The sequence below is a fragment of a genome, unplaced genomic scaffold (assembly GCF_019419815.1).
Source record: "Pyrus x bretschneideri cultivar Hongxiangsu unplaced genomic scaffold, Pyrus_bretschneideri_v1 Contig27, whole genome shotgun sequence".
NCBI lineage: Eukaryota > Viridiplantae > Streptophyta > Magnoliopsida > Rosales > Rosaceae > Pyrus > Pyrus x bretschneideri.
In genome coordinates this window covers 2926884-2954516 of record NW_025999579.1, presented here as the reverse complement: position 1 = coordinate 2954516, position 27633 = coordinate 2926884, and the positions used below count along the sequence as shown (strand labels likewise).

Genomic DNA, 27633 nt, shown 5'->3' with positions numbered 1-27633 from the left:
TTATAGACATGCCGAATTAGCACGTTTTAAAATACTAGACGGGCTCATAACTAAATTGAAAGTTCAAAGGGTAAATCAGAATAAGGCCTTTTAAGTTAACACTGATATTGTACCTTATTACACAAATATGGAATTCCCACTCAAATATGTTGGATTCAAAGAGTTTATTCCTCATTACACAAGGAAAAAAAAAAAGTACAAAAAATAACATAAAATTACACAACCAACAAGGCTTCCTCCTTTCATACATTAATTTTCTCCATCTCCCTCCTAAGTGCATTAGCCCTAACCAAGCTCCCAATGGTATTCACAGCCAACTTCAAATCCTCCCACGGATTCCCCGGCACCACCCTCTTGTACAAGTAGCTATCGAACGTCATCTTCTGCACGTACTCATCCGCACACATCTCCACGAACGCTTCCCTCGCGGGGTTCGACCTATAGAACACCTTCTGCAACACATCCAACACCTTGTAAGTAGGCCAATAGGTCTTGTCCCACTTCTCCAAGTACGTCCTCAAGTCCGCCTCATTCACCATCCTCTTCCCATTCTCCGACCCCTCAACTATTGCCTCGGCACACATCCTGCCACTCTTTGCCGCAAAGTAGATGCCTTCACCAGAACACTTTGTTACGTACCCGGCTGCATCACCAACGAGTGCTACTCTGCCTGCCAACCTTCGTGGCCGGGGGTGTTCTGGAATTGGATGTGCCTCCACCCGGAGAATTTTGCCGCCTAGAATCTTGTCATTGGCTCTGTTTCTTGTTGCTAGTTGGAATTTCTTGATGTCTCCTTTGTGAGTCACAGTGCCGGTACCAACTGCTACATGGTCACATTTCGGGAACACCCACCCGTAAAAGTCTGGCGAGACATCATCGCCGACATACATCTCAGCGAGGTTTTCATAGTACACCATCTTGTCATCGGGGATTTTGATTCTCTCCTGAAAAGGCCGAAACCAAGAATTTAATAAGAACGAACCAAACATTGAACCAAATCAACATCTAATGTTACTCCATAAACTTTGAATTTGGTAATCATATAACAACATACACAAGAGCACGGTCATAAAATTCGAGAAAATTTCAGGTTTTAAAGCGGTTCGCGTGTTATTAGCACAAAATTTTCTATGGTAGCCACATTTTCACGACTGATGACCAATGCATACCTGAAAATTATATCTCGATTTCGAGTAATTCATTGATAATTCTCTTACTGTTCATCAAAATTACTGACATAATGTTAATTAACAACTTCAAATCACATGCACTGAGCCTAGTCCATTGACAAAACACCAAATTCTGCAAATTGATCGAGATTTCAAACACAAAGCACAGCAATTGACTGCAAATAATTAAGTAGCAATTTTCAACGTAGATGTGAGTTAGATCAGTTTGTCAGGCCCATTGCACTAGTTTTAGTTCCCCTTCAACCGAATTCGAGATTAGAGTAGTTTAGAATATTGCAATTTCCTAAAAAGAGAAAAAACAAAGCAAGTACATAATTAATTACCTGGAAGGCAATAGCATACTCATAATCACCAGCATCAATGCTCTTGGCCACTCTGGAATTTGCCCCATCAGCTCCAATCACCGCATCAACCTCCATCGTCTTCTTCACGCCGGCGCCGCCGGCCTTCCCGTCGTACTCTGTGTAATGCAGGACGTACGGCGCCTCCCCATCTCCCGGCTTATCCATCTTCAAAAACAACCCATTTATCACCGTCGCGCCGTTCTCACTCGCCCTGTTCCTCAGGTACTGGTCCAGCACCTCCCGCCTCACCATCCCAATGTACTCGTGTGGCTTCAGGGTCTGCCCGATGTCCACCGCCACGTTCGATGGCGATATCATCTTCATCTTTGTGACGCGGCGGTCAATGATGTCCAGCGGGAGGTCGAACTCGCCCACCATGCAGAGCGGGATGGCCCCGCCGCAGGGCTTGCAGTTGTCCATCTTCCGCTCGATGAGGAACGTCTCGACGCCGCCCTTGGCTAGAGTTTCTGCGGCCGCGCCGCCGGCGGGTCCGCCTCCTATGACGGCGACGCGGAGGTTTCGACCGGTGACTTTTGGGCTGGTCTTGGCGGCTTTGACTTGGAGGGTTCGGTGGTTTGAGGGTTTCGGAGAAACGGGTTTTGCTTGCATTGTGAAATTGGTTTTCTCCGCGGCGGTTTGGCGGAGGCCGATGAAGGATTTCAGGGCGATGGAGGCCATTTTCTTGGTCGGAGCAGCTGAAGCAGAGGAGGTGGAGAGGAGGGTGAGAGTGGCAAGAGCGTGATTTAATTTCTTATTTTTATGTATTTGGGGGATATGGTTTGGGATATGAGTGGGGCAAGTGGCCGTTGGATTGGGAAAATGGAGGGCTGAGATTTTTTGTGGATAATGAGTTGGATTTTTTGGATTTTGACTGATTTAGGGAGGGGGAGGTTTGGCTTGAATTTTGTTTTGGGTTTGGAAATGGGAGGGGATGACATAATGCCACGTTGTCTGTTTTTGTAGAGGATTTGTCTGGTTGTGTAGATTCTGGATTGCCACGTCAGTAAACTGGGACCTCTATGTGTGGCACTGATTTTTCGGTGCAATAAATATTACATAGTTTTTATTTTTATTTTTCCAGCGATTACTAGCGACGTGTACATCTGAAGCTCTCTAAAAAGTCAAGTCACCATTGTCATTAAGTTTTAATAGATACTTGATGTTAGATCCCACATCGTCTAGGGAAATGATCCTTATATGTATATTCTCATCCCTACCTAGCACGAGGTCTTTTGGGAGCTCACTGACTTCGGGTTCTATGGGAACTCCGAAGTTAAGCGAGTAGCGCGCGAGAGCACTCTCATGATGGGTGATCCACTGAGAAGTTCTCGTGTGAGTTCCCAAAAACAAAACCGTGAGAGCGTAGTTGGGGCCCAAAGCGGACAATATCGTATTACGGTGGTAGAGCAAGCCCAGGATGTGGTGGGGACCCCGAGATGTTACACTTGACCCAAAAATGAAAGAAATGATGGCGTCATCATAAAGAAATTAGCATGTCAATTCAAATCATCATCAATAATCACGTTATATGATTTAAATAAATAATCTCTCTAACATTATTTTTTTTTCGCAAAATATGTTTTCAACTTCTCGAAAGTGACTTGGAAAATATCTTCTTTAAATTGTTCCTCTAGAGGCTAAAGCATCTAAGTAGGATCATAATACTAATTAGACATGCCGTTATGTTTAATTTTTTGGTTTTGAAACAAACGATATTATTTATATTAAGAGATAGGAGGTTGGCTTAAGCTCACAACATGTTAGTAATAATGTGGTTCAATTTCGCCTTTGAGAAGAATTGAACTTAAAATCTCTCACTTACAAATAAAGAACCACTACAAGATGGTTTAGTGGTTAAGAACGAATTTTAAGTTCGTGTGCCACTCGGTACGTTCTAAGTTCGACTAATGCAGTTGGTGAATCATATGATGGTGGTAGACATGTCAGACATCTTTTACATGCAACCAATGGTGGATTGCCACGCCAGTAAACTGGGACCTCTATGTTTGGCACTGATTTTTCGGTGCAATAAATATTACATAGCTTTTTTTTTTTTTTTTTTTTTTTGGAGAATAAATATTACATAGTTGGATGGGCACTACCGATGTATGACTGACCAGCGATTACTAGCAATGTGTACATCTGAAGCTCTATAAAAAGTCAAGTCACCATTGTCATTAAGTTTTAATAGATTTTTTACCCAAAAATGATAGTGTCATCATAAAGAAATTAACATGTCAATTCAAATAATCAATAATCACGTTATATGATTTATAAAATATAATTGAAATAAATGGTCTCTCTAACATTATTTTTTCGCAAAATATGTTTTCAACTTCTCGAAAGTGACTTGGCAAATATCTTCTTTAAATTGTTCCTCTAAAGGCTAAAGCATCTAAGTAGGATCATAATACTAATTAGACGTGTCGTTATGTTTTTTTTTTTTTTGGAACAAACGATATTATTTATATTAAGAGATATGACGTGGGCTTAAGCTCACAACATGCTAGTAATAATGTGGTTCAAATTTGTTTTTAAGGAGAATTGAACCTAAAATTTCTCACTTATAAATGAAGATGAATACTACTAGATGTGCCATTTGTTGTGTTCCTTTCAAGTGCAAATATAAAGATAGTATAATGGCACAAGTAAGGGTGTCGAACCACAGAGACTGATTAGAACTCTACAAATTACTAGCTTTATGTGAACCCTAACTACGCAATGAAAATGAAAACTGAATTTAGATTTTTTTGTTTTGAGAGGTAAAGTAACTTAAAATGCAAGAGAATGTAAATATGAACAATAGAATGATTCAGAAACAATGGAAATGGAACTAGGGCTACTAATTTCACCATTACAAGCCAATTCCATGAAATTAAGTCAAAACACATTCAACTCTCCAATCTGCAACTAGGGTTCGTTTTACTCATTTATGATCATCCATTTGATATGTGGTTATGATCAAGTACTCCTAATCTGCAACCTAGTTGTGATGTTCAACTTAGTTTACCAAATAAGAATCCATTAAGAACTTGAAAACTTCAAAGAACCAAAGAAATCACATGGCATGATGTATGCATAACAGTTTATTCATTCATTCATATGTCTAGCAAGATTAAGCATGATGTGTACTATAACCTTGATCACATAATCTGTAAGCAGCCCTAATGGTGATCAAACATTAAGATTAACAAACAAATTATACTATAACATCAATGACTAAAACAAGAACACATATTGGTAATTTGAATACTTTAACTTAATAACATAGAGTAGGTTTGCAAGGCTACATCAAATTCCCCAACTATGAACTTAATTACACAACATGATTACAAAATATATAAATATCAAGAACAACATGAGTGAAATTGAAGTTCATAAAAGAAACCCCCTTGAAAAAATTCTGATGTTGAACTTCTCCAAGAACAGCGCAGTTGCGTGGTTTCTTTGGTGGCTGCAGATAGTGAATGAAGAAAGGATTTTGTTTCTGGAAGAAAGGCCAAAGAAAGAGAAGAGATAGAGAGAGCTATGGGCGTCCCCAAGGGGAAGCTTTTTGTAAAAGTGGCTGAAACTCTTAGTTTTATAAGGTTAAAGAGGCTATTACAGATTGTCAATACATCCCAGTAATTGGGCATTTAATTCCCATGTTTTTTTGCTGTTATTGGTCTTATAAAGAGTTATATTCATCACCATATTCAGTTTCTACTTTTAATTCTTTGTCTACATCAGCATCATTATTCAATTCTCCATTTTACCACCATTTTGCCTTATTTGTCCTCAACTGAGCTCCAAAATACGATTAGCTGCACACTAATACAAAAGAGGGTAAAATGCAACTAATTTAACTCAAAAATATCACAAAGAGACTAGAAATGGATGGTATAAATGTATGAAATATATGAGTTATCACCATTATGTTTTGTTAACTAACATATATGAAATATCAACATCAATAATTCAATATTTAATCAACTAAATAATATTGTAAAAGCCAAGTATTCTTGTAGTGGTTGTTGAGTCAAAGGAAAATCAAAGGGAAAATATTTGGTAAATGTTTTCACCTGGCTAGTTCCCTCGCGCAAAGTTAGAAATCTTGTTAAAGAACTACTATAGGGTGGTCTAGTGGCTAAGAACGAATTTTAAGTTCGTGTGCCACACGGTACGTTCTAAGTTTGACTAATGTGACTGGTGAATCATATGATGCTGGTCAAAGGAAAATTGAAATATCTCTGTGAGTCTTCCCGGTCCCCTAAAAGATGGACTGCTACGACGAAACCACCCGCTCGTCCCCTTTAAAAAAGTTCTTGTTAAAATAGGGAATTAGGGGAGAAGATAAGGAATTAAAAATTGTTGGAACTTCATTCCAATGAAGAAACTTAGGAAACGAGCCTATATAGTTTGCCAACATGTTGAAAGAGAAGGCCAAATTGATTGGTAGGTGAACCCACACTTCCTTAAAACATTCTCACAAATGCAAAATCATCTTGACTTATAATTTATTTTCTTAAATTTTTTTGGATTTCTCTTAAGATAAAAAGAGAGTACAAAAATTATTTTTCTATAAAAATACGAAAGTATTCAGAACGTCGACACGCATCAAAATACTACATAATTGGGACTTTAGGGACTCATACTGTTGTAAACTTGTATATAAATATAACTTGTAACAAAAGACAAATCACGGTTTAGGTGCATTTAGGTACGACTGAGTTACAGTTAGTTCATCAGACAAGCTAGCTAAGCTACCCTCTCTGTTTTTCACAAATGCACCACACAGTTTCAAGTCCTTCCTCCCAATTTCCCAAACTCAAATTTCACACGAAATCTTAATTCCCATTAACCCTTCTACTTATATATTCTCCCAACGTTGTGTTTAAATCCAAAACCCAGGTCTTCGATTTCACATCGGAAGGTCTAAAAACACCTGCATTTCTCGAGTTTTTTCAGCCATGAAGTTCACAACGTTGGCAGCAATGATGGCGGCTGTGGCCGTCTTCGGCCTCCTCATCGATGGCCACGACTGCAAAATCGTGCAGTTTATATTCGGGGACTCCCTCTCCGACGTCGGAAACAACATGTACTTGAGCAAGAGTATCGCCCAAGCAAACCTGCCTTGGTATGGCATTGATATGGGCAATGGACTGCCTAATGGAAGGTTCTCTAATGGCCGTACCGTTGCTGATATAATAGGTAACGTATGTTGTAGCGGTTTCGATTCTGTGCAGGACGTCCTGTCCTTTTTTAAAGATATGACATGTTGGTAAAACCTCGGTTACTCAAACATAGAATTTGTTGTCGCGTTTATTTTTCTGCTAAACTTGTTTGTTTGTTTAGGTGATAACATGGGGCTCCCACGGCCACCGGCCTTTCTCGATCCGTCTTTAAATGAAGACATGATACTCGAAAACGGAGTGAACTACGCCTCTGGAGGTGGTGGGATTTTGAATGAAACCGGTGGCTACTTTGTAAGTTGCAGCCTTAAATGTAACAAAAACACATAAAAATTGAGCTTTCAATTAAGATTGTGCGCGATTTGATAAAAAATGTGTTTGCAGATTCAGAGGCTTTCGCTCTACAAGCAGATCGAGCTTTTTCAAGGAACACAAACACTTATCAGAAGCAAAATCGGTGAACAAGCAGCGGAGAAGTTCTTCCAAGACGCTCGTTATGTGGTTGCTTTAGGCAGCAACGACTTCATTAACAACTATTTGATGCCTGTTTACAGCGATTCGTGGAGTTACAACGATCAAACTTTCATGGAATACTTAATTGGAACGCTAGAGAAGCAACTTAAGGTTAGAATTATCATAGTTTATCTAATTTCTACCAGTTGATCGTCGTTATTTTCCTGACTTGGGGTTTACGTGCTTTCGAGCAGCTGTTGCACAGCCTAGGGGCGAGGCAGCTGATGGTGTTCGGGCTAGGACCGATGGGTTGTATTCCACTCCAAAGGGTGCTAAGTACATCTTCGGCTTGCCAAGATAGAACAAACAAACTAGCTCTCAGCTTCAACAAAGCTGGTAGCAAGCTTATGGAAGATTTGTCCAGCCAGCTTCCTAACGCGAGCTATCGATTTGGTGACGCGTATGATGTTGTCAACAATGTGATCAGCGATCCAAAAAAATACGGTATGTTAAGACAGAACCAAAAACATTTCATATATCTCCTTGTTTCTCTACTGACCGTTTCTTCATTCAAATTCGGACCATGGCAGGATTCAGCAATGCGGACTCACCATGCTGCTCATTTGGAAGAATTCGACCGGCGTTGACGTGCGTCCCTGCATCAGCACTGTGCAAAGACAGAAGCAAATATGTGTTTTGGGACGAGTACCATCCATCGGACAGCGCAAACAAGCTTATTGCCACGGAACTCATAAAGAAATTCGGTTTCTCGCGCGTTGGTGAAACAGATGGTCCTTCCCCTGCACCTGCCATTGTTCAATCACCAAAGGGATAACTTGTGGTACAATCAAGCGAGCAGTCTCCGCTGATTACAATTGCTTTCCTAAAGCAACTTCATAGTGATTATTGAATAGCTTTTCGCTTACAACTATTGTTTGGTTTTGTTAATTCAAATATATTTGTTTCTGAATCTTCGGGATTTTGCCTATAAAGTTATACATATTTAGTAAGATCTGCACACCTCCTCGTTGGTACGTACATATCCTGGAGTCCTACTCCATTTACAGAGGCACTAACCCTAGCTTTACGGAGTTGTAAACACTAGCCCCTTTCCAAGTTCCCGCATGCAACCCAGCTTCTTTTGCAATCTTTGCATGCACGAACTGGTTTACTGGGATTGTTACGACTGAACTTGTCAAATGTTGTGTTCCTGCTATCGCAATGAGGGCAGGGGAGTATCTTCTTGTGTGCCTCCTCTCTGGCTCCGACTATTTCATCACCACAAGGCCGCAAAGCTGCAGGAATTTACGAAATGTCAAAAAGAATGTGGGTGCAGTAGTACAGAGATGACAAAATCTCAAACACGCGAGATGTTGAGTCAATTACCAGGTCTAGAGGAGCAAGCTTCCTCTCTTCCATCCTTCTTCTGAAGTTCTTGCTTCTGAATTCCCGGCTTCTTCTCCTTCACATCCTGTTGAATGAACAGATGTACACGTCAAACAACGTCCAGTTTAATAATCTTACAATACGTACACATACACAACCGGTTAATCCATGTTAAACAATCAATCTGTGTTGTGACACCATGAGTTGAACTTACCCTGTCATCCTCCTTAACAAGCGCCTTGGTCGCCTCTCTGATTTTTTCCAACTCCACAAGGTTTTCCACACATTTACTTGCAAAACTGAACTAAGAAACCCAAATGGTAAAATCAACAAGCGAAAATAAATGATTGAATAGATCACGAAGCGAAAGGATACGTCCTGTCTTCCAAGAGTTTAAGCAAGATCTCGGTGTTCTGTAAACACATTCAGAATATAATAACATCAAAGAGAAATTCAACCAAAAAAATCATCAAAAACCAATTAGATTAGCCAAACCAGATTGATAAAGCAACAACATTTGCATTTTTGGTTTCGGAAACAAGTTGGATGAGCTTCATGTTTTCCTGACAACATATTCAGATCAAACAAGTTACACCAACTTAATTTTTAAGGCCAAATCAAAGATTAAACTACCAGGGGAAAAAGGAAGAAGCAATCTTGTACCTCATGTAAACTTTGAATTGAGACTTTAGCAAAGCCATCGGTTTGATCCCAATCTTATACTTTTTCTTCTCAGCTGGTATCCATACTATAAATCTCAGTTAATATTTTTAGGCAAAGCATAATCTTACAAGAAGTCCAAGAATTCTCAGGTCCCGTTCAAGATTTGGTTCCAGAAGCACTAAAAGCGTTTTCTGACAACTAAAAATGCTTCTAACTACATTTGAAATAAAAATTTAAAAACGCTTGTAATGTGCTTCCGGTAGATCTTCACCATTTATTTAAGTGTTTTAATTTTCTTTTGTGACAATAAGTGATTGCTCCTACACTAGAGAAATGAAATGCTCTCTAACAACTACTTCTTAGTGATGATCAAGATTTAAGAAGATTTTTATATACAACTAGAATTATGGTTTGCGAATTCAAATTTGTGTTTCTGACTCTTGGAGGTTTTGCCCTAAAAATTTCACTCTCTGCATTATTGCCTTATATTGAGTATATCAAATGGCCATGAAATTTCCAACTTACATATGAATTTTTTCACTCATATAACAAGAGGCCAATAATCCTCTATATTGTGAAATAATCTGCTTAATTACATGAATTAACGAAAGTCAAAGCTTAAGCACATAGTTAATGAGATTATCAACAGCATCAAAAGCTCACACATTCATTCTGCTTGATCAAATCAATACTCATCATAACCGTTGTACATATAAATTTGCATTAATCCATGATTTCATTTCACGTCATGCATTTAGTTCCTACATTCCTACTCCGTCTAACCCCAAATAATAAAGTTAAATGACTGACCTAGCAACGAAAATATCGTTTACAATACTTCCATACATAACAGTCCAATGTAAACCTTAAAACCAATAGTTCCAACAGAAAACTAGCAATCGGAGCATCTTTCAGACTGCGGCCTCGGGGTGTGGCGGTTGTTGGCGCCTGAACCTGGGTAGTCATGAAGCTCCACATCCATTCTTTCAGTGATAGCTTGCTCTTTATAACTCTTCTCTGTGGTTACCTGTTTTGAAAAATGAAAATTAAGTAATGGAAGGCTAGTAACTCAACACATATATATATTTTCCTAGAAGTGCTTCTCGCGAGTTGTGTTACATGACACATGTACTATGACTAAATGTATATTAAGATCCTTAGAGGATCCTCGCGAGTTGTGGAGAACTATAATATCGAAAATATGGAGTAATACCAGTTTGTTACTTCCTGCAATTTGATGAAGTTGAGGTCCATGATTTAGGCTTCCAATTCCTGCATGTTGTAAAAAGCAAATGAGAACAATAAGGAAAAGAATAAGAAGAAGAAGATGCAGAAGCAGAAGGTTGTTAAAAGTTTACTTGTAGCTGGGATGGCATTCAAGAAGACAAGGTGAGAAAACCCTAGCAAGATCACAAGCACATGAAGGAGACTGCTTGCCATTTTCTCTATGAAGTTGAATGTTAATTGTCTTAAAGCTATCACTACTCAATTTATACAACTCACAAAAGCTGCTTTTGTAGATCACCGTTTTTTGGGTTGTTGGGATTTGGCAAAAGTCAATAAGGTGAAAGAGAAGAGAAGTGTGAACCGCAGAGGTGGAATTTACCCAAAATTGCAGTGAGATTGCGGGGAAATTGTTGAGTGGGGGAAATGATATTTAAGTAAATATGGTAGTGGAGGTGACACAAAGGATGATTTTGTGGCAAAATTTGAGCTCAAGGCCTCATGCACTAAATTGTAGGTTAAGGTTTAGTGGGAGTCATCATCATTGGAGCACAAGGATATTCAATGAATTCGAAGAAGAAACTCACTAAAAAAGCAAATTGAATTGGAAGAAGAAACTCACTAAAAAAGCAAAGGCATATGGACTTAGACTTTTGGGATTCCTTTTTAGTGGCATGTCAACTAAGGGGTAGGGAAAACAAACAACAACCACCAAATGTGATAGCATGTAGTTATGCATTACAATTATCACTTGTTTGAAAAAAATTGTAGAAGAGAATGACATGTTTACATGGAAGAAGTTAGTACAGGTATTTAGATTTTTCGATTCGTAATTTTTCTGTATTTACTGATGCATGGATATTACAGTTAGTATGATAGATTATTTGACATGCATTTACTAACATCGTGACATGTACGGACTCAAAAAAATATGACTCTTACGTTACGATTCATAACTGAAAACTAAAAACACCAGCAATTAGATTGATTAGTGTAGTAGCTGGTCTCATTTCCATTCCTTATCTTCCTTATTTTTTACTTTTCCTATTCATGACCTCCTCTTGTTACGATTCTTTTTTTACAAATAGAAGACACAATGATCTGGTTGGATGATACGTGCATAACATAATTACAGTTGGATGGTAACACAATCAATTTAACCATTCAACTTTGTATTGACTTCAGTAGACATATTGGGATCAAGTTGTCATGCTTTTACTTTAAACTGTTTGACTTTATAAATGACCAATTAAGCTTCAAATTGCTCCAGTGTGTGTTTGGTGTGTCACCGCACTTACATGGTTAAAGTAGTCATTGACAATGAAACAAACAAGCTGGCTGATGTATTAGTGACGTAGAATAAATGGCTGAGTAGATTGAAGAGGAGATGGACTGATGAAAGTTTAAAGAACTTAATAAGAGTTTGTATATTTGACGTCCGAGCTCTGATTAGGGCTATGATATATTTCCAAAAAGAGAACAACGCAACAGTTCAAACACTCTGCTTCGTTATGATACATTTTGGCTATGTGAAGCTATTTAGACTTCCAGAACTACATTTTAAATTCTATAATAAAAATCGAACATTTTATTGTCGTCCAATTGATGTCGTTTTATTTTCATTTAATTTCCTAAGGTCCTTGAGTTACCCTAGGGTGCTGTGTTCGGGTTATTTAAGCTATTGGCTGACTCCTGCTGTGATCATCCTCCAATCATTAATCAAACAAACCTTTTGGAATTTATCTCAAAACTGATGGATTCCAGAATTTTGTACTTCAAAGAATTATGCTTGTAAGCCTTTGAGCTTTATGTTGCGTCAACTAGCCAATTTCAAAAATTAATTAACAAAATCAATTAACTAATTACAATGTGAAGCTAAAAGCCTAATTATCCGAAATGGGGCTGAAAAAGTTAAAAAGATAAAGCAAGAAAAAGCTAAATGATCATTTCAGAATAATCGTACTCTACTTTCTGCTGCTTTTGCATGGTTCAATATTTATCATGCTACTTTTTACTCAAACTTTAGTCAACCCTTTCAGATGGGATGCTGTCCGTTGATGATGCTTGCTTGATCTCACCCAATTTAGTCAATCCTTTCATGCCATTAAGGATCAATTTGTCACACAATTCACATTGAGCTCATGTGCTTAGCAACTTACATGAAACGTTCATGTAGATAGGCAAGTTTTCTTTCGAAGATGAGCGAGTTGAGAGAGATAGTCTGGTATAATCGTTCAAGTATAGGTTACACGAACTTATGATATGTATGATTTTCTTCAGACGATGACTGATGACTAGTGAGTCTTCTCCATTTTACGTAGATAGGCAAGTTTTTCTTCCGAATATGAGCGATGATCGATGAGACTTTTGGATTTTGATTTTGGGCCATATCAATTTTTTTTGGGCCACCTTGATAAGAGCCTTTGGGCTTTTTGGGACACCTTACACTATTTGGGAGCTCAAATGGACCTCACTCTGTGCCCACTGGCAAAGTTTTCACTGGGCCATATTACAATTACTTTCAACCTCATTGACACTGACAAAGCAACTTACTTTAATCATAATTAAGGGAAATTTCTTTCCAACTTTCATCCTAATCTCATCTTAATCAAGTTTATTTGTTTATACTGTCCAAGTCAAATGTCTGGCATAAGCCTCCTAATTGAAAAACAAGATAGCCAAATCCTTAACCGCCCACTGGCCCAATCCGACATTAAACAAATCAACTTTAACTACCTAATTAGACTTGTTTATCAATGTTTTAACATTTAAGATTTGACAACGTGTATATAATACAAGCATTATCTCCACAAGTGGTTATTCAATGTGTCGAGAATATGGCTCAATGCACCAAGTGTCGATAATAGAATTGGTTAGAAATTTTAAAATAAAATATAAAAAAATTAACTAGCTATGTGATGATACTTGGTATACTGAATCGCATTCCAGAGACATTGAAAAATCAACTGATAAGTATGTGATTAAACTAATCAAAACCATTTGACCTTTTACACCGAAAGACCAAACCTTATGCTGGGAACTTTTTATCCCTGCGTGTAGACTGTACTAAAGTCATATTTTTTGCTTTTATATTTCTTAATATTCCTCCACTGGGGATTTGGTGTCATCCTTTGAGAGCTCTGCTCACATACAAAGTGGTAGATGGACTACGCGTGTCATGCACTAGGACACGTGTTGCTTATCTAAGGGAGCTTGTGGAAAAACTACGATAGCTTTTCAACTTTGAGCTTTTTGAGTGGACCCCATTGAATTGTTTCTGCAGCTGATAGGGCAATAAACGTTGTCCTGATCTGAAATTAAATATATTAGATTCTTTTGAAAATGATATTAAAATGACTGCAAGCGTTTATAAAGAATAATTTTGAGTTTCAAAAGCACGTAAAATGTTTTCTGCAAGCACCAGTTATGTCATTCTTTCAAAAGACACTTTAAATGTCTTTCTAAAATTTACTTACATTTTTACAAATGATTGATTCTAAAAATAATTTTATAAAAAAACGTTTTCGGTTATTTATAAGATGTGTATTGTAACACATGATACATGGTAAATATAGTTGCATCAATACATTTCGTAAATGAGAGTCATGCAACCAAAATTCAAACATACGGCCACTGCTATGGAATTGAATTTTATTTTATGTCTCTTGTATTACGTACATTGTGGACCTACATACGAGTCAGTTAAGTAATTTTCTCAAACTCCATTAATGGATATTTTTAGTGATAGAGTCAAGAATTTTCAAATAATAGAGTTATGATTTTTATAATAGAAAACTTCATTGGACAATTTTATCGAGCACTAATAGAAACTTGTCAATTCTTGACAACATTTTCTGAAGGCTTATTATGCCAACAACTACTATTGTCTGTAAAGGCTTGTCGATGGTGACTATAGAAAATTATAGAGTAATATTGAAAACTGTTAAGACCTGTCAATTAAGGCATTTCATCGAATATTTGGTGTGCACAGCAGAGTTGCACACAAGAAGATGAGAGAAACAGAAGACCGGGATAGTTTGAAACTAATACAATAATTTAGGTGACATGTTTTGAATGCGAAACGTATGGTTAAAACTTACACTTTATTCATTAAGATATTAGGCCACGTATGATCTTCAATTTTTTTTTTTTTGGTCCACATGTAGTCTTCAATTGGTTTCAAATTGCTTAAACATGTAGCAGACATGAAGTTCTAGGAATGAAAGTTTGTATACAACACTTCTCCTCTTATTAAAGGATGTGGCCACTAGTGTCTCATATATTTGTACACACGTGAATTGTTTTGTGGGGGTTACTAAAAATAAAAAGGGTAACAGCAGGTAGACTAAAATTTAAAATTAAGTTTACAAATTAAATGATATGTCAACAATACGAAATAAGTACGAATCAACACTTAAGTAATAATTTAATCATTAACAACCATACCATGTAGTTCACAAAATTTAGTTTATAAATCTGATCTCCTTAATATTACCAAAAGAAAAATTCAATACCAAAACTAAAATATCCCAAATACATACTCATAAATACAACCATTTCCAATAATCATGTAACATGTAGGTAGGTGCAACCAAACTTTTTTTTTTCAATTTTTATGTTTTTAAAAAGAATTTGAAAATTTCTTGTGATTTGGCATTTGCTATTCACTTATTGAGGGCATGAGGCATTTTAGATACTGACCAGAGGTTGAAAATCGCGTTTCGTGTGATCTAATTTGAGGTGATAATGAATCTGTTATACTTCGATGTATGTATAGCATATGAGGAATAAACTCTTGGGATGATGTATTCAATTGAGAATTTGAGAGATTTAAATGAATTTATAAATCCATAGAATTTTATGAAGTATAATTGATTTGTAGATATTTTATGTAAAATTTTGATTCAATTCCCTCGAAATCTTATGAGGAGATGTGAGATTTGTGGATGCTTAAAATATACTACGAAATCTTTTTAAAATCAATTCCTAATCCGAAATGTTATAAACTGGTTTAAAATTCTAATTGAATACATTCAGATTTTTAAGGATTTTAATTCCCTATCTTACAATCCTTATTAAATACATTTTAAATTTCAAAAATCACTTAAAATTTTAATTAAATACCCATATATACATAAAAGAATTAAAATCTCTCGGAATCTTATTTGAATACAACTAAAAATCCATCAATAAATTCAACATTAAAACTGTGAAAAATACTGGTACATACCAAAAAAAACCAGAAATCAAGAATTAGATACATGTAGCACAGAAATTCCATGCATCGGAGAATCCAAAAGAAAATTGACAAGGAGAATCTTGAGGCCACAAGAACATGTGGCTGACAATCAAACCCATATGCTGACGTGGCACCACCTCCAACTATTTTTAAACGGATCAAAATCGTAGACGAGGTTTTACCACGCCCAATGCCACCACCACTCTCTCCCCACAGAAGAAAAGAGAAGGAAAACACCTCCGACGATCGCGCCTCTTTTTCCACTGTTTGGCTGCCGAGAAAATGCTGGAAACTAAGGACCCCGCGATCAAGCTCTTCGGGAAGAAGATTTCCCTCCCCGCCGACATCGAGGACCTGGGCTTTGATCGCCCTGTAGAGAAAGAAGTGGAAGTAGAATTGGAAGAGGAGTGCGAAGAGGAAGAAGAAGATGCAGAGACTGAGCAGGTAACAGTTTGTAACTCAGAGAGAAAGTTCTTATTTAAATTGTTTGTTTGGATTCGACCCTTTTGTTAAATTGATGGGAGCTTTGATGGGTCGAGCTCCTTTTTTTTTATTCGTTTTCATTTTTCTTTTTTTGTTTGATTCTTTTTTTTTTTTTATCCTGTTTAATTAACTTTTAAAGTCTAGAAGATGAAAGAATCAGGGAAAGGAAATGGAAATTCTGATCCTTTTTTGGCCATTTGGAAATGGAATGGAAAATTTGTTGCCTTTTGATTGTTTGATTCAGTTTTGTTATTAATGAAAGATTTTCAATCAATGAATTTCGATCCAGCTTTTGGAAAAAGTATAAAATTGATTCATTTAGTTACTTCGATGTTTTTTTGTTTTGGTTAGTTAAGTTCAATTTACATATGCCACTAGCTAATTAGATTTTTTTTTTTTTTAAGTGATTGCAGATTAAAAACTGTGAAACTGTTTGGGCTTCTTGATTTTTTTTTCCTAATTAGGCAGCCAGGTTTTCAGCTGTGAGATTTAAAATTTATGAATAAAAACAACAACAAAACTTTATCTCACTAAGTGAGATAGGCCGTTGAATCCTAAACCGTGCTCGATTTTGTGCTAAGTTTTCGTTAGCTCTAAGTACTCCATGACTTCTTAGAGTCTTTATCCAAGTTTTCTTAAGTTTTCCTCTGTATTTTTTGCCCTGAGCCCATAATCGCATCATTTAACCAAACGTATGTAGGTCTTCGTTTCACGCGTGTAAACCACCTTAACTGATTTTTTCTCATCTTATCTTCAATTGGGCCTACTCCTACTTTATCTCGGATATCTTCGTTCTTAGTCTTATTCCTTCTTTAATGCCACACATTCAACGAGGCATTTTTATCTCCGTACATTTTTTTTTTTACACGTGTTGATGCTTAACCGTCCAACTTTCTGTGTATAAAGTATTTCTGGCCTTGTTGCCTTCGTATAATTTTTTTTTTTTTTTATCAATATGAAAGGAATATTGGAAGGGTTGTCTATTGATTTTCTGAACTGTTGTTTTCATTAATTTTCTAGACTTCTTGGATTTATGTAACAGAGTAATTTGGATTCTCCAATTTCTAGAAGTTCCGGTAGATTTGATTGTGTGAATGAAACTATAGTACAACCAAACTTGCAACAAAAAGGATAAAAAGGCAAAAGATGATCACTTTTCTGTTGAAAAAAAGAAGAAAACTCCTTGTAAACACATAAATTTAGAGTACTAATTTCTTGTAGGTCAAATTGATCGATTCCATTTTGTTTCAAGTTTATTTTGCGATACTTGTTTACTAAGTGTATTTTTAAAATTTTCAGGATTCGCCGTCACAAAAATCGACTGAGAGCATAGAACAAGATGATGGTTCTCAACCAAAATCTGAAGACCCTACAAATCTGGAAACATTACCAGGTTCTGTTGTGAACCCGAAGACACCCTCTATAGATGAAGAAAGTGCACAAACAAAAACTGCTCAGACGGAGAAAGAACAGAGTACTGAAAACTCGGAAGAGAAAACCCTGAAGAAGCCTGACAAGATACTTCCATGCCCCCGCTGCAATAGCATGGACACTAAATTTTGTTACTACAACAATTACAACGTCAATCAACCACGCCATTTCTGTAAAGCCTGTCAAAGATACTGGACAGCAGGCGGTACCATGAGGAATGTGCCTGTGGGAGCTGGACGTCGCAAAAACAAGAACTCTGCCTCACACTTTCGCCGCATGACCATTAGCGAGGCTCTTGAAGCAGCTCGGATTGATGCTCCAAATGGAGTTCACCACGCTGCATTAAAAAGCAATGGTAGAGTCCTCAGCTTCGGAGTGGATGCACCTATTTGTGATTCCATGGCTTCTTCTCTAAATCCTGCAGATAAAAAGGTTCCGAATGGTACTCGAAATGGTTTACATAAAAGCGAAGAACAGGTATTTCCATCTCCTTGCAAAGCTAGGGACAATGGCGATGATAGCTCCAGTGCATCTTCTGTAAATGTTTCAAAACCACATGTGCAGAATGTCAATGGCTTCTCTTCGCAAATTCCTTGTCTTCCCGGTGTTCCCTGGCCTTATCCATGGAATGCAGCAGTTCCCCCACCGGCTTTTTGTCCTCCAGGATTTCCTCTATCATTTTGTCCTGCACCTTATTGGAACTGTGGTGTGCCTGGCGCTTGGAACGTTCCTTGGTTTGGTCAACAACCCGCTTCTCCAAACCAAAAGTCTCCCCGCTCTGGTTCAAATTCTCCAACATTGGGGAAGCACTCAAGGGACGAAGACGTTCTAAAACCAGAAATTTTGGAGAAAGAAGAGCCATCAAGACAGAAAAATGGATGTGTTTTGGTTCCAAAAACATTGAGGATTGATGATCCGAGTGAAGCTGCAAAGAGTTCAATATGGGCAACGCTCGGAATCAAGAACGACTCCATCAGCGGCGGAGGGTTGTTTAAGGCTTTCCAATCAAAGAGTGACAAAAAGAAAACCGTCTCTGAATCCTCTCCCGCTTTGCGAGCAAATCCAGCTGCATTGTCTAGATCCCTCAACTTTCATGAGAGCTCATGAAGTAGCTACCTAGCCAAGTAGCCATGAGTTTTGACAGAACCACATCCAGCTAAGGCCATTTTAGTTGAGCCGGTCGAATCCGGGATGCGGAATGGGAGTGGCTGTCTCTACTCTCTAGGGTTCCTCAGAATGATAGGGGAACTAATGTAGGATAAAGCTCTAGTGGCAACTATTTTTGCCTCCTTGTAATGCACAGGATAAAGCTCTGATGTACTTAGTTTTCCTGAGTTTGTGTTCATGTACATGTCTACATGTCTATATCTCTATATATTTGAAATTCAAAGATCTTTTTGTTCTCTTTTTTCTATCATTCTCCTTCATCTAAAGTTCTAAACTGCATAAACAAGTATCTTCTCTATGATGAGATCCAATCCAAGTATCTTTTCTTGTGGGCCAAGGACCTGCAATTGGGACGCTATTGTAGCAATATTTCAACTGATCAAGTAATGTTGTGTTTAACTTTTATAGGTAATACTGTTTAATTGGTTCGAGATATCGTCACAATGACATTTTCGCTAACAGTTAAGTTGTTTGCACCATTCATATCTTAGCAGCCACTCTTGTGGGGCTAAAATGGAGATGGCGACAAACCAACAAAATTGTTCTTTATTCCTAACAAGTGCCAAATTGCCTTTCCCTTTCACCACCAAAGGATCTGAACAACTTGCACACAAGTTTGGTTGCAGACTGTCCGATATTATCCTACTCTCCTTTTTCTCACTGTTTTCTTCTCATTTTTAGTAATTACGCTTACAAAACAAGTAAGTTCAAGCCTAAGAAAGAATAAACCAACACAACTGGTGTTTGCTTTTTTGGGTTCAACCAATACATGCCTTGTTTGGAAGTGTTTTTAAAATGACTAAAAACGCTTTTAGTAAAAATATTTTTGATACCGATCTTTAACACAAATGTAAATGAATCTTAGAAAAATACTTCAAAATGAGCCCGCAATTGTTGAAGCCATAAATTGCCAACCTACATGAGAAGAAAATTTTGGAAGTATGGTACGGTATGGTATTCTATCAAAGAGTCTTAGATCGTAGCATCAGTCCTCAATTACGCATCCATGGTTTTTCTAGCAAAAATCATATATAAATTGATGCTAAAGAAACAAAATTTTATAAACACATAATCAGAGATTGCGATGCTACAATTCATGACTCATTGGTAACATTCATGACTCATTCGACCCTTCATTCAGCTATGAACGACTACTCGTTCAAACGAGTCATTTCATACAGATAACCTATTAATTTGAGCCATAAAAAGTGCACGAATTAAATCCAAACTCATCTCCCTCTAACTAGCCCGTGACAGAAAGTAGGACTGTTTCTCCTTTGATAAGAAACTATGGATATTAGGATTACTTGGTGAAATACATATTTACCTAATTTTCTTTGCAAAGCACATGGTTTGACGCATCAACATCAGTGATGTATGTGTCTCAAATCAATCACCATTTAAAAACACAGATATTTTGGTGCAACAGGCAAATGCAGGCCACATTTTTTGTAAAGATGAGTTGTTAAATGGGACCCTAATTCTGCACATAATGCCATGAATCATTTGGCACTCTCTCTCTCTCTTATCTGAAAATCAACTTATATAAAATAAGTTCACTGATATACGTCATCTTGATCTGATAATTTAATAGTATGCGGAGTAAAATTTAAATATAACATTGTGTTATTGAATCAAAAAGTTATAACAACGATGAACTTGTCTTACATAAGTTCTTATCCTCTCTCGCTTTCACCTTTTCTGTTCGTTTCTTCCTTTTTTGCTCTTTTCCTTCATCCTATACGAAAGCAATTGCCCCTCTATTCTCATCCACATACCTAATTTTAAAGCTTTGTGTGGGAGACCAAAGAAGATAAAAATGACATATTGTGCTCAAAATTCTAGTGGCAAATTTGGTGGTGTTGCTAAATGGTGTGTTTCCAAATATGAAGAATTGAGCCTTCCCTCTTGCTAACAACCCTAAAAGGTCTCTCTGTAGAGAAATGAAAAAGGAGGAGAAAGGGTTTGCTTAAGTCATGTCATGTCATTTTACTGCTCCAACAGACTAACATGGAGCTCTCCCATTTTTCTCAAAAACCTGCATTTTACAAGGGAAAGAACAAAAAGAAAGAAAAGGCAACAAAAAGGCATAACGAACCTAAACACACCGAGCAGGAACGGAAGCATGCCTGGCTGGGGCGTCCTACAACTTCCAACCCACCTAGATTCGAAAATATCTACCCTAGTTTGAGTATTATAATGTTCTTATAAGATAATCAGAATGAAATGATGATAATGGGTAGGCCAGTCGAACTATATATAAGATTGATTGTCAGATTACAATAGTAAAAACTTTACTCTGTAAACCAATACAAGGCAATAGAAAGAACAAGACCGTGGGATTAGCCACCAACTACAAGCAAGCTACTTCCTTCTTGCTTTAAAGCGATCAGAAAGAGCTAACTTCATGATAGAACAACCCCCTCGTTCCCTATCTCAAAGATTTATCAATAAAGAAAAGTAAAAATAAAAGACTACAAGCGGAAGATGAAAACTAAATCTGTGAAGAGAAAAACAAAGAAACATCAATCCCCTAGTTACCAAAAACAAATAAATCTTGTCTAATCCCATCACTAATCCTCTCACCTAGAATGCTCATGCCACTCGTGGAAGCAATTCATTTAAGTACTCAATCAACTTAACAGGGCAGATTAAGCAACAAATTATCATTTAGTAATTGATTAATATAAGAACAAAACTTGGCTGCTTGAAAAAAAAAAAACATGAGCTCCTACTCTCACTCAATAACAACTTGATAAGTGTGTGTTATTAGTTCAAGTTATTTTATTTTATTTTTTCAATTTTTTAGACACTTATTAAGTTATTATTGGACGAGAGAAGAAGCTCATGCTTTTTTTTTTTAAGCAACCAAGTTTTGTTCTTAATATAATATGAGGCTAGGTAGAGAACCACTTATTTTATTTGCTCATTATTTTTCCTTAACAAACCAAACCCAATCTTCTGCATGTTTAATTATTACAGCACCAAATTATCTGCGGTTTTACCATCTCCCATTTGGCTCAGTTTACATGGATTAAGAATTTGCAGTAGAAAAGAGTTTGGTCAGCGATTTTAACCTCTATATTTCCACTTTTTCCATGATAAAAATAAATGCTAATAACACTTTACACACTTAAGAATTGAGGTGATTTTTAAAATGTATTGTGAGATATTAGTTTTCTCGCATTACTCTCTAAGATTTTGAAATTGTATAAGTTAACAACTTTTAAATATTTGAACACTTAAATATTCGTTTAATTGATGATTTTTTTTAGTCAATGTGGTGCAAATGTTGTTTACAACTTGTCTCGCAATTATGGTTTTATCCTCCCCATGTCATCAATTTAATGAATTATTCAAACAATTTATGAGACAAAAAGAACAAATTAATATAATTTCAAAATGTTAGAGAGCAATATGAGAAAAATAAAACAGCAATGTGAGAAAATTAAAACGAATGAGGATCCTCTCTGGATCCTCATATCGTGTCTATTCATCGTATATCGTGCGGTCAGTTTTCATCAGGTACTATTTGTGTTTAATTTTAAATAAAAATGCTTAAAATAATTTTTGATAACATGATATACGATAAATGACATGATACAAAGATTCTTAGAATCCTCACAAAAAAAATCTAAAAAAAATCCTTATTCAATTAAAACCTCATAGCCTATTTTGAAAACCACTCAAAATATAACAAGTGTGAAATGTATTTAGCCCTAAAACTACAGCTGATATTGACTTAGAAAAGTACGTTTTGGCACGTTGGGAGTGATAGTCAAAGCCCCCGCTCTCACTTATCCTCTATTTTAGTTCTCTTTTATAATATCATTCAAAGTCATCCAAATTGTATAGAAATTGAGGGGGAAAATGTACCTACGTGTTAGGGACGGAGAACTATTATTATTGAAAGAAATGTTGAATTCACTTAAATTAATTACTATTTTTTTGGTAAATAAATATATTAAAAAAAAAAAACAAAAAACAACTGTCAACAATGCTACACCAAAACAGCAACAACAAACACTAACTATTCATAAGATAAATTTCCGCAATCTAAGCCTAAGTTTCGGCAATCCTACATTGCAGAAGATTGCTATAGAGGTTTTGTCTTTATTAATCACTTCTAACATACAAGCTAGCCAAACTTTTAGGATAAGTTTTAGCAATGTAAGCCTAAGTTTCAGCAATGTAAGCCTAATTACTATTAATCATTATGTGTGTGTAAACAACTATTAGTTTTCGAGTTATCCACAAGTGTTGATTAATGTACATTTTTTATATTAGTGAAATATTATATTATTTGCAAATATTGTTCGAATTCTTAGAATATCATTACTTAACTTTCAATTCACCTTTGATCATCAAATGAAATGTGAATGATTCATTCTCAACCAACGTATACTATGCGCTAAACTTTACTTATAGTAATTATATCTTTTACTCTTAGTTAGTCACGGATGAGAATCCTCTCTGGATCCTCTTTGTGAGGATCATCACATTCTAACCGTACATTATATTTCGTGCAGCCAGTTTTTGTTAGATACTATTTATGTTTAATTTTAAATAAAAAATTCAAAATAAGTTATAGATGCACAATGTATAATGAACAAATAGAATATAAAGATTTCTAGAATTTCTACAATTTAAATCCGGATAAAATCCAAATCCGATATCCACAAGAGTTTGAATCTTCAATCTTGGAGTTGAAGCTTTTTAAGCCTAAAAAGTTGGAAAGAAGTCAAAAAGCAGAACATCAGTGTACAATGTATGCTTATGATGGTGCGCTGTGCCTTTACTTTCATCCAAAGGAAACGCACGACCATTGTTTATTTATTATATTTTCAAAGCGAATTGTTATTAGGAGTTTAAAAATTTCATTATACATTCTAAACTATCTATATTAAGAAAGAAAAAAAATACTCTTGTGAGAAGTGTAAAATGAGATTTTTGAAGTATCAATAACATTTCCCTTTTCAAATACACTGTATGAGATCAATTGGGAGTTAGGACACGTGTAGGGGCACTAAAGTGAAGGTCCAAATGAGAATAATAGAGAGAAAAAAAATCAAAGCGTGTGCCTCCCCCTTTTCCTAACTGATTCTAACATTTTAAATTTAAATGCTTAGTGCAAAAAGCATATGACATTTTACGGCATTAGCAAAATGCATTCATGTTTATACGTTTAAATGCGAATTCAATTTTCGTTAATTTTTCTTTTACTTAACAACCAATATTTTAACTTATTCACATCATCGTTTGTAAAAACAAAAAGACCTAGTGCAAAAAAGAAGAAAATGCTTTCAAAAGTATAACTCTCTGCCACCTCAAGTTTTTTGCACAACGTTTTATAATTTTGACGTGAAAATTAACGTTAACTGTAAAGTGATAGAGAGTTGATGAAAAGTTTTCCTTTGAAAAGAGTCTAGTCAACGTTTTTCAAGCACTAAAGAAGAAAGTGCAATGTGATGTTTCACTTGGTTAGAGAAATGTACTGAATCTAAAATTTAAGTTGCATAATGAGAGAGATCGAAAAATTATTGTCTTTGACAAAATGAAAGAAATTTTTCTCCTCACATTATGAATTGCGATATTATCAATTGCAATTAAAGATTATTCCAAAGCAAAGGAGCATGGATTTTGCTTCACATAAAACGGACTGTCCATTTGTCTTATGCAACCCATATTTATCAATGGGAAGAAGAATGAAGAAAATGCTGAGCCAAATTTCTCATATATTAAAAGGCAAGGGATGACATTCTGTGCAGTGCAGCTTGATACAAATATTTCCTGTCCAACTGGGAGAACATGTAGCAATACTAGTTTCCAGTTTCCCCTTCAATGCTAGGATGAATTCTACAAGAAGTTACACAACGTCGTAAATTGTCATTGGATTCTACATCCCCCTGAATCTTGTCCCCGACGGACATTGCCATAGGCTGACAGTTCGAGAAGATCCATGTCACTACCTACATTTCAAAGCGATACGCTGTCACTTGCTCTCCTAAATTAGTTGAATTCATCCCTGGAAGAACTTCCACAAGAATTTGGTGTTTCTTGAGATTACCTGAAACCCGACAGTAAGAACTCTTCTGGATGAGCTCGGCCCTAGAAAACTCAGTTCGATTTCCTTTTGATCGATTGACCGTTGCCTACAATATGCAAGAGAAAATGCTTTTATTAAAGCGTAAGGTGTAAGTTATTAAATTCAAGGCAAACGTCAGTTTCAATAATCATTTGAATATGAGTGCAGAGCGGAAAGAAATGAAATGAAAATGTGCAACCTGGGCCGAGACTTTGTGGAGATCTTAAAATTGATTCTAAAATTTTAGAAGATGGTTTAACAGTAGGGAAAGAGAGAAGAGACACATGGTTCTGATTTCTTGAATGGTTTAAGCCACAGCAAAGGGCAGCCATCGCCTTTAGAATCTCTGGATCAACCATCCACTTTGAACTAGGATTCCACAAAACATATTGGACTCTGCCCTCGCATTATCATCCTACAGTAGAATCTCTTCCATTATCATACCGCAACTGTACGGTTTGCTGATTGTTAAGAATCCTAAGATAGCTCAAGTAGTGTAGGTATTTTGGCATCCCTTTGAAGGTCAGCAATATACAGTAGGAAACTACGGTGTGCTAACATCTACTGGTGAAGGGTTTCTATGGAATGGAGATACCACCCAAAATAAAGATACAAAAATCATGTAAAAGTTCAAGGTTCCAAAGGGGAATGAAGTCCATACCTGTAAGATCTGACAATTTTCGAGCGTACTTTGTCCTCCCTGAAATGTGAAAATAAAAAAAATTAATCCTCCAAAATTAGCCTCAGGGATCAGAGGGCTGGGGGAAACAAAATGAAGAAACATTTGTTCAGCTATCAAGATTATCATATTAAGTTGGGATGACAAAGCAACCCATTTCCTGAACTCCTTGTTTCCTCTAATATTCCTTTCCAACAAAATCAGCATAAACGGACACACAACGAAACATCTTCAATGTTGGTTTCCAGACTTTGTTTCAAATTTGCCAAGCAAGACCAGTAGAATTATGAGTTTGCCATAACTTTTCAATCTGCAAGAAACAGATTGCAGAACGAGCTTCTTCTTGAAACTTGCTAAGCCGCTCCTCTTTCGAACAAATGCCTCAGCCGGTGTATATTCATTACTGAATTATCTTCTCGTGCACTGTCAATCAACTAAATCCTAATCATTTGGAGCCATGTTGGTAATAAAATTCACCGGTGAATCAAGCCTGTATTACACCTCAAGGCTCCTCATAGGTCTAAACAGTCCTTCAACTAAATATGTATCACCATGATTACCCATATTATATCACAATCTCTCTGTCACAGTAGTTCAAATTCACATAATCCCACAACACCAGTCATGCCAAGCTGCCACTCTCTATGTCTACGGTCGCAATGTAATATGGAATATTGGAATTTGCGACCTCATAGTCATTCTGCTCAATCAACCGCCATAACAAAACTCCAGATTACCTTACATGCATTTTCCACCAAAGGTGAGAAAAGCTTTCTACCTAAGCTTGTACTAATATCTATCGCCTCCAGTATCGTACATGCATATTGCAAGTATGTAACTAAACTAATTAAACAAATTCCCTAGCTTCAGCAGCTGTATAATTGCAATAAGACAATTACTTGTTCGCGTATATAACCATGTTCCCAAAACAACTATCGGTTTCATACAACCATGTTCACGAATCGCGTATATAATAAGCAAGGGCATACTACATAGCTAAAAAAGTGCTCAACTTTTACAGCATAACTAAATGTATGAAATTCAGTAACACAAGCATTTCCAAATTGCATCTTCCTTCACACAAAATGCTCAAAATTGCACCCAAATAAATAATAATGTTCCATGGGAAAGAGCCACCAAACCAAAAAAAAGCAAAGAACTTTGAATTTGTAGAATCAAATGCATCCCCGAAACAGAACCTCAATTGCCAAATTCCAAAGGAACCCACCACAAAAAAATCCAATCAGAAACTAAAAAAAGCAACGCCCAGAAACAGAAACACTCAAAAATCCATAAGAACGTGAAATTTAGAGAGAGGGAGAGAGAGGAATCTGACCTTAGAGTATGGCACAATGTGGTCGTAATCGTGACAGAGGCAACCGGGGCAACCCACGAGCTTCCGGAAAATGGTGTTTCCGAGAGGGTCACGTCGCCACCGGTCCGGGTCCCGACCTTTGATCTTCTCCGCCTTGTCCCAGCACTGCTGCTTCACGGTATACGGAAAGCTTCGCGGGTTGTTATTAAAAGACAAAGAAGTTGCGAGCTCTTCTTCGAAGCGAGCAGTGGCAGTGACGTCGGTGATGACGAGATCCCGCTTGAGAAGCACAGAGGCGCGAGGCTTGGGCGGTGAGCTACTCCGTCGTTCGAAACGGGGGGAGGGAGCGGTGGTTCGGTCCTTGAGCGGAGAAGAATGGCGGCTCCGCCCCTTTGGCTCTTTGCTCGGCTTCATCTTTTCTCAACATGAAAAGACGATACTACCCCTTAGTATTTTAAAATAGCAAGATAGAAACCACGTTATCTATTATTATTCGTATTTGCCAATTGACGCCATTGTCGAATGCAGTGCCAAAAAATATGCACTAATTTTATCTAAGAAAAGTTGTTTTCGCACGTAAGATTTTGATAAAATTATATACTTTTTTTGAGCAAATTATAAAATTATACTTAGATCAGCATTTCAAGCTCAATAATTTAGAAACACAGAAACATCAATTTATTTTGTATTGAGAGAAGGGAACAAAACAATCCTCACCGCACAAGTAGATAGATGATGGGTTTAATTTCCCTCTTATATGAATCGCAAGATATTTTATCTTATTTACTAACTTTCTGAATATG

General features: G+C 36.7%; 4 protein-coding genes across 6 annotated transcripts; 2 read left to right on the top strand and 2 right to left on the bottom strand.

Moving 5' to 3' along the window:
* Positions 1 to 71: 71 nt before the first annotated feature.
* Positions 72 to 2245, bottom strand: LOC103931434 (geranylgeranyl diphosphate reductase, chloroplastic). The gene is made up of 2 exons (XM_009340916.3): positions 1514 to 2245; positions 72 to 944 (listed from the first exon to the last, which is right to left on the bottom strand). Exons 1-2 carry the CDS (start codon positions 2210 to 2212, stop codon positions 243 to 245), a joined length of 1401 nt encoding a protein of 466 aa, XP_009339191.2. The 5' UTR covers positions 2213 to 2245; the 3' UTR covers positions 72 to 242.
* Positions 2246 to 6330: 4085 nt separating this feature from the next.
* On the top strand, positions 6331 to 8128 carry LOC103931426 (GDSL esterase/lipase At1g74460-like). The gene is made up of 5 exons (XM_009340905.3): positions 6331 to 6724; positions 6869 to 6999; positions 7090 to 7329; positions 7413 to 7662; positions 7749 to 8128. The coding sequence occupies exons 1-5, from the start codon at positions 6484 to 6486 to the stop codon at positions 7991 to 7993; spliced, it is 1107 nt and encodes a 368-aa protein (XP_009339180.2). The 5' UTR covers positions 6331 to 6483; the 3' UTR covers positions 7994 to 8128.
* Positions 8129 to 15835: 7707 nt separating this feature from the next.
* LOC103931406 (cyclic dof factor 1-like) lies at positions 15836 to 18987 on the top strand. 2 transcript variants are annotated; one of them, XM_048587983.1, is made up of 3 exons: positions 15836 to 16114; positions 17453 to 18061; positions 18149 to 18987. In XM_048587983.1, the coding sequence occupies exons 1-3, from the start codon at positions 15953 to 15955 to the stop codon at positions 18689 to 18691; spliced, it is 1314 nt and encodes a 437-aa protein (XP_048443940.1). In that variant the 5' UTR covers positions 15836 to 15952; the 3' UTR covers positions 18692 to 18987. The 2 variants fall into 2 exon arrangements, with proteins under 2 accessions (XP_048443940.1, XP_009339156.2); XM_009340881.3 differs by having other exon boundaries at positions 17453 to 18987.
* A 5470-nt stretch (positions 18988 to 24457) lies between these two features.
* LOC103931395 lies at positions 24458 to 27321 on the bottom strand. Of its 2 annotated transcripts, XM_048587544.1 has the most exons (4): positions 26852 to 27320; positions 25498 to 25536; positions 24819 to 24903; positions 24458 to 24720 (listed from the first exon to the last, which is right to left on the bottom strand). In XM_048587544.1, the coding sequence occupies exons 1-4, from the start codon at positions 27242 to 27244 to the stop codon at positions 24638 to 24640; spliced, it is 600 nt and encodes a 199-aa protein (XP_048443501.1). In that variant the 5' UTR covers positions 27245 to 27320; the 3' UTR covers positions 24458 to 24637. The 2 variants fall into 2 exon arrangements, with proteins under 2 accessions (XP_048443501.1, XP_048443500.1); XM_048587543.1 differs by having other exon boundaries at positions 24458 to 24903; positions 26852 to 27321.
* Positions 27322 to 27633: the final 312 nt, after the last annotated feature.